This window comes from Bactrocera latifrons, unplaced genomic scaffold (genome assembly GCF_001853355.1).
Source record: "Bactrocera latifrons isolate USDA-ARS-PBARC rearing strain unplaced genomic scaffold, ASM185335v1 scaffold_762, whole genome shotgun sequence".
In the NCBI taxonomy this organism is placed as follows: domain Eukaryota; kingdom Metazoa; phylum Arthropoda; class Insecta; order Diptera; family Tephritidae; genus Bactrocera; species Bactrocera latifrons.
Genome location: NW_017537448.1, coordinates 16,416 through 27,913, shown reverse-complemented (window position 1 = coordinate 27,913; position 11,498 = coordinate 16,416). Strand labels below are relative to the sequence as shown.

The 11,498-nt window shown below is 33.7% G+C and overlaps 1 protein-coding gene across 1 annotated transcript in view; it reads left to right on the top strand.

The window, feature by feature from the left end:
* LOC108976442 overlaps window positions 1-11,056 on the top strand; it is a gene marked incomplete at its 3' end in the record, with an annotated part of 36,215 nt that extends 25,159 nt beyond the window's left edge. Inside the window, exons 3-4 of the mRNA XM_018945546.1 lie at window positions 3,394-3,589; window positions 10,898-11,056. Of these exons, the coding sequence (XP_018801091.1) occupies window positions 3,394-3,589; window positions 10,898-11,056 (355 nt within the window). The remainder of the gene's footprint in view (window positions 1-3,393; window positions 3,590-10,897) is intronic.
* Window positions 11,057-11,498: the final 442 nt, after the last annotated feature.

The window sequence follows — 11,498 nt, the reverse complement described above, 5'->3', positions numbered from 1 at the left end:
GAAAACGCTCCAGCTCTGAAAGTATTCGACGCAGTACCCGCCGGGGGAAGCAGAGAAAGGGGAAGACCTCCACTCCGTTGGAAGGACAAAGTGGAGAAGGACCTGGCTTCACTTGGAATATCTAATTGGCGCCACGTAGCGAAAAGAACGACTGGCGCGCTGTTGTTAACTCGGCTATAATCGCGTAAGCGGTGTCTACGCCAATCAAGAAGAAGAAGAAGATTAGCTGTTTTATCTTAGTTATATAGCGTTCCAACTATTGTCTACTTCTACAGCTCCAGGTTAGAATACCTTCATCAGCCTAACACGATTGCTTCTGATTTTTTTGGTTATTAACTTCCAACTACTTTATTGATTTCTGTTTTTCTCATCTTTGTATAAACAATCATAGGAAAAGAAAACATGCGATAACAAAATGCTTGCAATGCCCATTACTATGCTTTTTGCTTTTTTCTGTCCTTTTCAGTCAAAAAATGTGCTTATTTTTACGTCATTAGGTAAGCGCATGAAACTTGATTTGCGTTTATCGTTGTTACAAGTTTTTTTATTCTTTCGTCGGCGGGAAAATGTGCTAAACGTAAGATAGACGGTACAAGTGTCTTTCGCTCCGTAGATTAAATACACTACATCTTTGCAAATGGTAAATCACAGGTAAATCGGTTTTTTATTTTAAATTATCAAGTCTCTCAATTTTATTGACCCATACATACGGCATAAAGTCACACCTAAGTTYGAAAATCTCTGTAATAGGTATATGGGAGCTAAGGAAAATATTGACCCGAGTAAATCCATTTCTAACACACAGGAAGGGATTCTCTTTGAATTTTAAGTAAATRTCTTACATATTAACCGATATTTTTGGTAAGAAGTCAACTTTAAGCACTGGGTCTTAGTACCTCGAGAAATTTCTATTGATAAGATGGCACTATTCGTGTAATTTTATCCTCTACTGGAAAGTGAATGTTTCAAAAGGTATTTAAATCTGTGTTAAGTGGAAAGTAAGCGTGGTTTTCAAGCCATAATATAGAATATCACGCAGCAAATTTGAGGACCCGTCCACGCGTTTCCGTGGCTAAAGTATTAATTAATTATAAACTATTCAATACAATAATTTTCATATCTTCGTTATAAAGCGCTAATACACCTAAGATATAATATTAGATTTTGATTTTTTTGTTTTAATAATTTTCAGTTGAAGTTTGTAACAAAAGAGTAATTTTCAATTTCAATCTAATTATCATTGGAAAACGTTGCATGAAAACTATTTCTCTATTAAATTTTCAACTTAAAATTTTGCTACAATTTTACATTCTGTAGTATTTTTTATTACCAAACGTTAACCATCGCACTATTGAGATGGATTGTATTTACACTGAATAAAAATGCGGGAATAAATTTTCGATGGAAGTTTATGTGATGATGTGGTAACATTTAGATAATCTACGTTATAATTTTCGCAAAGAACTATAGCAAATGATTTAAACCACATCTGATGGCCTGCCAAGAATTTAAATAATTGCTAGTTTTATATTGTTTTTGAGATCGCAACTAAAACAACGAAAATATAAAAACAAATATGTATACTCTATTTTTTAAATTCATCACAAGCTCTCCAATTAAAAAAAGTTCTTATGCAGTTACTAATTCTTATTACTTCTTGAAACGAATAAACGTATGTATATAAAAAGGAATGTGTTTAACATTTTCATTTAAACGTATTAGAATTTTGTCCCTTCCTTCGTCCAAGCGGACTTAGAAAATATTGATATCGCAATCGCACAGAATAGAACTGCGCACGCAAAATATAGGATAAAACTGATATCGCAGTTGCGATATATGATTTTTCAAACACTGTTAAGAAATTGCCGGTAGTAAAGTATCACCCATCACTACTCTAAAGTAAATAAATTAGTCAGTTATGAACATACAATGGTCAATTGAGGTTTTTCAGCACTTAAATAAAATAGCGATTACTGAAAAATTCGTTAATTTCACTGCCTTCAGAAAAGCGAAATTGACTGGTCTGTCGACAATCACCACACAATGGTAAGACAACACCACCGAAAGCTTCAACGTTGTCCTTTACTGATATTAAAATTTATTTAATTTCATCTTATAATATAAGCATTTACAATGACTGATGTATATTCATAAGTAAGTTAAGAGTACAGCGAAATGGAGTAACATGATATGCACATTTGAATCAAAATGGCCTGCGAAGATCACATCACACAACGGAATGTTAGTAATAAGTAATTTTGAGAAAAACATCCACCCCTTATGAATCGACCGTCAAGATTTGGGTAAATGCAGGAGTTAAAGTAAGCTTATCTACTATCCGTAGGTCGCTAAGGAAAGCTTCATATTTGAAACTATTAAAACTTAAATGAAATCACTTAAGTGCGTTGCGATTTTTATAATGGATAAAAATAACGAATTTGTCTCAAATTTTATAATTCTAACCGAATTTCGTTGGGAATTTTGGAAAAGGCTTACAGTGATTCAGTTTTATCGAAACAGAAGCCTACGGTTGGCACAAATTGTTTAAAGATAGTCGAAATCTTCAGGCAAGTGTTAGATGGCAAGTGAGCTCCACATCTCTCCCGTTCAAATGATTTTGGTGGATATTTTGGGTRTGAAACGCGTTTAAAGTCAAAAAGGCAATGACTTCCATCGATCAACCACCGTATTCATCAAATTTGACTGCGAKTGAATTTTTCTTGTTCCCCAAACTGCAATTGTGGCTCCCTGAAGCCCGTTCTCTGTCGACAGAAGAGATAAAACAAAATTCGCTGAAGGAGCTGAAGGCCGTCCCAAAAAGTGCTTATGAAAAATGTATCGAGGACTGAAAAAATGGTTGTCATTACACTTATGACTTACATTTGGTGAGGATTACTTTGAAGGCGTAAAAACAAATATTGATGAACAATTAAATATTTTGCGTTTTATTTACAATTTCATTGTTCTTTTTGTCAAAATGTATTTTTACTTTAAATTTTTATAAAATCTGCGTAAACGGTCMCTTCCCTACGAGGTCAAAACTTAGTTTTGACAGTAGCATTTTTTTTAGTTAAATTGGGGTAGAGAAATTAAGAAATTTCTAGTGTCTGGAAAAATCTATTCTTCAAAATTCTTAAACCACAAGTGCCCCTTCTCTTTGTGATCTGTTTTTAATTGTAATTTTTAATTGAATTTGTGATTTAGTCTGAGTTTTAGTAATCTGATTTCATATAATTCTATTACTCTCAGAATACCAAGGAATGCATGTTTTAAGTGTTAGATACAATTGTTATAAGAAGTGCAGTGAAGTTTGAAACTAGAATAGTGAAAGAATACGGGTAGTATATGAAAGAACATAATTTCTTTGTATTCTCTTTTTCTTTTTCTACGCAGACAAAGTCATATAAATTCCTCCAAACTTTCTCCTGAATTATCTCAATCGAATGAAGAGGACCAGGTAAAAGTTAATCCTCGATGGACCAACATTAACGCTGAGGTGGATATGGTAATCCCAATGATTTTAAATCATTTGCATAATATAAAGGTCGAACATTTAAATCTACCGGATATAACAGAGACAATTTCCTTGGTATGTATAATTTTTAATAATTTCATCTGAAGCAAGTAAAGAATGGCCCAGTTCAAGTTCAACACTATAAAGTCATCAAAAATCAGCAGAAATGATAGTTGAAATTCATGGAAATGGAATTGAACATCTCCAAAACATCGATTTATCGCATTTTGACCGAATATTTTGGCTAGGTGGTAAAGGTGGTGCACGGTTTGTTGCACACAAATTGACTGACGACCAAAAATTGCTTGGAATCCAATATTCGATCGACGCTTATTTGACCAAAAATCACATTTTAACCGTTGACCACTCCCCGCATTCACCTGATATGGCACTGTGCGATTGCTTCCTTTTCGGAAAAATGCATTTGCCCATGAAAAGAAAGCGTTATGCAGAGACCATTCAAAAGGTTTGCACCGGCATACTGGCGGCCATACCGGAAAACGAGATAAAACTCTCTTCCGACATGCTTTATTCTTATTTTGAATAAAATAAATTGGTTTTGCCGAAAAACCATTTGTTCCTTTTTTTTTAAACTCCTGTTTACTTTGGAATGCACCTCGTATTTGAATTTTTTACACACATTTTAACGTTAAATGAAAAAAATCCGTAGAGAACTTTTTATTAAATACAACACTGCCATGTAACTTTTTTCTACAGAACTCTTAGTTTTGTAGGAAGTCGAGATAAAACCATTCCTAACCCTTAAAAATTTAGGCACGCTCCTTCCCTTCCTATTCCCGGCCTTAGATCGTACTTAAAATGTTTTTTCCCTTAACAATTGTTATTTTATATTTCATTTCCAAAGGGTTTCAATCTACTATGAATTTATATATCAATAATAATTTTAAAGGCTCTTTCTGCACTAGTTTAAGCATATTATTGCCACAATTCTGTATATATGCAGCATGCTTCATTAATAAATAATGCTTTCTCAATGGTTAATAATACTGATTCCATGATTGTTGTGGGGGATTTCAATTTACCGTGCGTATCATGGAAATCTATTGATGACTACACCATTCCTATTAGTACTCGCTTATGTTTCAAGGAGTTCTTAGAYAAAATGTCGGAGTTGGGTCTTAACCAAATTAATTTAATTTCGAACGAGTTTGGTAAGTTCTTAGATCTAGTCTATGCTGATAACGTTTCAATGTTCTCGAAACCATAGCCAATTTTGCTCGTAATAATACACAAGACCTTTGTTTTCGGTTTAACTTTGCGAAAGCTAATTTTAAGAAAATTAATACGAACTTTCTAAAGTTACTTGGCCAGATTACAGTGGCAACATTGAATTTAGTGCTTCCCACTTTAATGAAACTATTTTAAACTTGTTTGAAAAATACGTTCCGAAGTGTGTTGTTACTCATAAAATGAGTTCTAATTTATGGCTTCCGAAAGAATTATATAAATTAAAAAATAGAAAATCTCGTGCTTTTAAACTTTTTAAAAAAAACTGGTTCAGTTGCTGACTATTCCAAATAAACTAAATTGCGCCGACAATTTGCTGATCTTAACAAAATATGTTATAATAATTATATAAATAAAGTAAAAAATAATATTCTATGTAATCCAAAATTGTTCTATGGTTTCGTCAACTCCAAACGCAGGATTTCTAATTTTTCTTCTGCTATGAAATATAAGTCTAGTATGTCTAGTGAAAATAACACCATTTCTAATATGTTCGCTGAATTCTTCAAGTCCAATTACTCTCCAAAATCTCCAAAAAATGTTCCGCATCASCACAAGTTATGTCCGATTTCTGTCATTAATGCACCTACCATTTCTGAAGCAGACGTCTTATGTCAGTTAAATATGTTAGAAAAATCATACAATTATGGCCCAGATATGATTCCCTCGTGCTTTCTTAAGAAATGTGCCAAATATATATAATAACCCCTAACAAAACTATTTAGTTCATTTATAATTCCTTTACATAAGAGTGGATTTAGGTCATCTATTGAAAACTTTAGGGGAATAGCAACGTTGTCTGCAATACCTAAACTTTTTGAAGCAATTATACAGACGACATAACCTTCCGGATCTCTCCACTAATTTCTTGTTCTCAGCACGGTTTTCGTAAAGGGAAATCTACAATAACTAATTTGCTTGAATTACTATTACATGTATCAACGGGCTCTAGGGAGAATATCTTGGACCAATTCTGTTCTTGTTATTTATTAATGACATATCATCTGTTGTTAAGTTTTCAAAAGTTTTATTGTATGCTGACGATGTAAAACTTTTTAAATCATTCACCTCGAATAGTGAAAGATGTCAGTTACAAGCAGACTTAAACAACCTAGTTTCTTGGTGTGATAGAAATGACATGCCATTGAACCTTAAAAAATGCAAAACGATGTGCTTTTCACTTAGTAATACGTAATACAAAACTTTGGGTTGGAGCAGTTTTGTTGACTTGGGGTAACTATGGACCCCAAACTCAATTTTAATCTTCACACATCTTCCATGGGTTTTAAAGCTAAAGGTAATCTTCGATTTGTTAAGCGTTGGYCTAAAGAATTTAGAGATCCACTTACCACAAAAATTCTCTTTACATCATTGGTGAGGCCTATATTAGAGTATGCTTCCGTGGTATGGAATCCTTGTTATCAAGTTCTTCTTCTTCCTCTTGATTATCGTACGCGATTATAGCCGGGTTAACAACTGCGCTAGTCGTTTCTTCTTTTCGCTATATTGCAAGGGAAGCCAGGTCCTTCTCCATTTGGTCCTTGCAACGGAGTGGAGGTCTTCCTCTTCCTCTGCTTCCCCCGGCGGGTACTGCGTCGAATATTTTCAGAGCTGGAGTGTTTTCGTCCATCCGGACAACATGACCTAGCCAGAGTATCCGCTGTCTTTTAATTCACTGAACTATGTCAGTGTCGTCGTRTATTTYGTAAAGCTCATCGTTTCATCGAATGCGATATTTGCCGTGGCCAACGCGCAAAGGACCATAAATCTTTCGCWGAACTTTTCACTCGAAAACTCGCAACGTCGACTCATCCGTTGTTGACATCGTCCAAGTCTCTGCACCATATAGCAGGACGGGAATTATGAGTGACTTATAGAGTTTGGTTTTTGTTTGTCGAGATAGAACTTAACTTCTCAATTGCCTACTCAGTCCGAAGTAGCACCTGTTGAAATGAGTTATCCTGCGTTGGATTGGATTGGTTGTCAGACCCATTTGTGTTGCTTCCTTGTCCAGTCTGTTGAAAGCAGAACTAACGGCGCGGGTGTTGATTCCGATGATATCAATATCATCAGCATACGCCAGCAGCTGTACACTCTTATGGAAGATGGTACYTTCTCTATTTAGCTCTGCAGCTCGAACTATTTTCTCCAGAATGAGGTTGAAAAAGTCGTACGATAAGGAATCGCCTTGTCTAAAACCTCGTTTGGTATCGAACGGCTCCGAGAGGTCCTTCCCGATTATGACGGAGCTTTTGGTGCTGGTCAACGTCAGCTTACACAGCTGTATAAGTTTTGCAGGGATACTTTTCCAAGATTTGGCGCATGCTGAATATCTGGTCGGTTGTTGATTTTCCAGGTCTGAAGCCATACTTATAAGGTCCAATCAGTTTGTTGACGGTGGGCTTTAATCTTTCACACAATACGCTCGATAGAACCTTATATGCGATATTGAGCAGGCTTATCCCACGATAGTTGGCGCAGACTGTGGGGTCTCCTTTTTTGAGGATTGGGCATATCACACTTAAGTTCCAATCGTTGGGTATGCTTTCGTACGACCATATTTTATTTAACAATCTGAGTTCTTATAAAAACAAGTATCTATAAATTATATTTCAAGTTAAAATGAGAATAAACAAACTTTCAATGCATATTACATATTGGCACGATCAGGATTATTTTTTTAAAGGAGTACTACGAGAAAGTACTTCAGTCAAAGGGTGACATGATCTTATTATAAAATAAAATAGTAATATAATATATAAAAAATTTAAATTACAATGCTACTTTTACTTATTTGTGTAATAAATATAAATCGAACGTTGTCGTTGAAAATCCTTTACAATTGGTATTTAATATGTGACAACGTTCGTTTTTTATTGTGCTTTTAGTAGCTCTATATGGGGAGAGGACGGAGTTATTCGATGTCATCCAAAAATATTTGTGCACAGGTGTCTCTTGCTACTGCGATCCTCTGTACAAAATTACAGCTCTAAGCCAGTTTTATTTGACCAGCAAATTAAGCTATTAGCTTATTTTGTATGGAAGACGTAGCGAACATAATTATGTTGGCTTGTTATAAGGTGTCATAACTTGTATATTGAACTAGAGACATTGCCAGTTCATCGTTTTTTCATTAACAATAGCTATGATTTTTCCAAAAAAAAGTATTTGGTAATAACGATAATGTTTATTTTGACAAACCAAAATTACAAAGTTTTGTGTGTTTGTTTAGGTCAAAATTTATACAAATATAAAAWTTTTTTATAATTTTTTTGTATTAATATCATCGAATCTACGAAATAAATATTTTTATAAGTATACTAATTTAATATTGTCAACATACTTTCAAGCGAAAACATGAAAAAAGCTAAGTTTAATATGTCTATGATTTAGTTATTAGCTTGTGATGGTCAAATAAAACATGGCTTTTATACTCGTATCTTCATTTAATGCTTAGTTATGGCACTTCATATGTTTTCGGTTAATGGTGATTTGAGGTGGTCCCATTACGAACAACTACGAACTCGACATTTTTTTATATTTATTTATTATTAGTATTATTATTATTATTATTGGTAATATTCTAAAAAAATATAAGTGTTGGTGGCTGCTGTCAAAATTTACTTTGCTGCTTATGCTGTTTGTTGCTCCCCCTGTCTTCTAATAAATTAAACAGTTTGACAATTTGATTTTTTTTTTWAATTAATTTTTTTCATAAAATACAATATTATTCAAAATAAACTTTCAAAATCTTCGTCGTCTTAAAAAAGAGATAAGTTATCAATCGCTGAGTCCAGAAAGCTTGGATTCAATTTGATCAGCAGTATATTCTCTAGTACTTCCTGACTTAGTCGATTTCGGTAATCAGTAAGTACAAGTCTTAACGTCGAAAATGCTCGTTCAATCGTCACCTGTTAGAAAACAATTGTATTTATGAAACTGTGAACATTAATTTATTAAAAAATTTGTATATAAGTACCTGAGTTGGTGGTACAGCAAAGCAAACATTACTTAGTGCATATAGCTCCTGGTCAGTGCACTGATTTCCTTTCCAAATGTGTGAACGTCTGCATCGATTCTTTGGAAAGGAAGTTGAAGATTGTGAATCTTTGAGTAGACGTCGAATATGCTACTGACTTCCGTTTGGATCCCTTGCTCTAAGTAAGCGTTTAACTATTCATCTTCTTCATCAAAAAAATGGTTCACAGATTGATGTGAGCCCGAATTTGGTGTTGAGCATAACTGTCGAGTAGAATTTATGTCTTTTATTCTGTCCCATATTGATTTTAAATGATTCACTGCATAATTTTTTTTGTTGTGGTGTTAGTGTATGTTGGAAATTTAAAAAAATTTGTTGGAAAAAAAGGATCCAAAAACAAACACGAAATGAGAAATTTATTATTTATTATTTAATAATTTTTTCTGTGCAAAATTTTAATTTTTGCGATTGGGCGTAGAAGTTTCCATAATGCAGTTGCTCTTCTTGAATTTTTTTTATTGTTTTCTGCAATTGGACTATTGTTAAGAGTTTTCAATAAAATCCCACAACGATGCATCCACTTCAAAACTGTCTTCTTCGATTTTGTTTTCAGTTGACTCAATTTCAGTTAATTCAACTTTAGCCACTAACAAATCCTTTAGCATCGTGTAGGTGGATCCCCATCTGGTCGGACAATCTATTTGCGGCATTTTTAGCTATTTCAGCTCGAATATTTCGCGAAATCCCTAAARTTTTTCTTATAAATTTTGTCATGTTACAACAATTAAATAGGTATTCAACATATTCGTCGATTTGGTAACATCGAGAGCAATATCCGTCGTCCTCGCCAAGATTTTCATCGAAAACAAATGATAATATTGGAATGTTGGCACCATTGTCAGATCTAATTGACACTATTTGGCTTAAGTTTATATCATATTTATTAGGACTTTTAGCACTTCAGCGGCGAGATCTTTGGCTGTGCTCGATTCAACACCTTCAAGCTCTACAATGCCCAATATAAAGGATTTTATTTGAACTGAACTAATATATTGAGCACTTATGCCAAAAATGTTTCTTGCCAGCCGCGTGGCACTGTCTATTTTTAGAGACAATAATTTATTTGCCACTTCAGTGGTTATATGCGCTTTTACATTGTTTGCCACTGTTTGAAAAGTTTTTTTTTCAGTTTGATGCATTTAACGTAATTTTTTTTCCGTCAGCGGCTTTAAGTCCATCACAAATTGGGTCATCGATATTTCGCATATTCCGAATTTAAGACATTGAAAGGAATGCTGTCTTCTGTCACCAATCCAATATATGACCTCAGCAGTTGTTTTTTATTCACTTCAATTTTTATTTATTTTTTTCTAATAGTTTTTTTTTAGTTTTTTGACGACGATGTTTCTAACTGTTCAACACTGCAGCATTTAAATTTATTTTGTGTAAATTAAGTAAATGAGTTTTTAAACTTTAAAGTCTATTATTTTTTAGTATATTTTTAGTTGTTTTACATGTAGCTATGCCTTCATCAACATTCTTCTCGAAATACATCCAAATATCACTTTGCGCCATAGTTAAACAATTAAGCTYCTGTAWCGATCTTGCTTCAATTGACACTGATGCACAAGAATGAAGAATCAAACAGTATATGCAGAAAAATTCAGACGCGACAGTAGTCGCGATGGCGATATGCAGCGACTTGCAGAATCGAGAGCAGCAGCAAAGCAAAATCAAAACATTTTACACGGCGTCTGCTGCTTCTGATTCGCTTTTCGTCGGCGATCGTTTTCTGCTTTTGCTTCAACTGAGACTTCTGTTTTCTTTTGAAGCAAAAGCAGAAGCAACTGTTCATTTTAAGAAGTCGCTCGCAGTCGAAGCAGTGAAAAGCAAAAATATTGCGGCTTCTGCTACTTCGACTGCAGTTTTTTAAACTATCAGCACATACCCCATTTATACCGAAATTCGTTTTTTTCACCCGAACGCCAAAGTAATCGATAGTGCCATATTTAATTTTTTATTTTTTGGCAAAAAAGAAAACTACTTTCAAATTTATAAAATATAAGTAAGGCGGTCAGAACTTTACAAACAGTTTTTATAACATTTTAGATGTACATTTTCATTGCTTTCTACACTTCATATTATTATTTTTACAGACATTTATTTTGGTTGAATATAAGACACGCTTGATTTTAAGCAACGGAATAGTGTATAACGTGGAAGGAATAGAGCGATACGGTGATGCCAAGATGACTTACAAAGAAAAGAGGTTTCATATTCGATTTGATTTGAAAATAAACAAATTACAGGTAATTTCAATAATATTTTCTAAATAATAATATATATAAATTATTAAGACGCGTATTACTTATTTTAATTTGATTTGAAAATATGTATATAACTATTCTGGGAGGTTATCCATAAGTTGGAGCGATAATTTGAGAACATACTGAGATAGCTGTATGCGACTTGGCACGCAGAAGAGGTTAGCTTAGCACATGAATGGAATGTGATTATTTTCAGGCCCAGTTTTGTATAGACATCTCGTAAAACCCTTGAGCTATATTTATGAAGCATACTGAAACCATTTTTTACTACTTTACCTACTACTGTACCATTTGAAAATGCGTCATATTGAATAATAAACATGCTCACCTCCAACAAAGGTTATGTGGAAAATTTTGTGCATAACATTCTTTCACTTTGCACCTCATATATTATAAAATCAAGGTCAAGTGAAGATATCAAATTAAAACC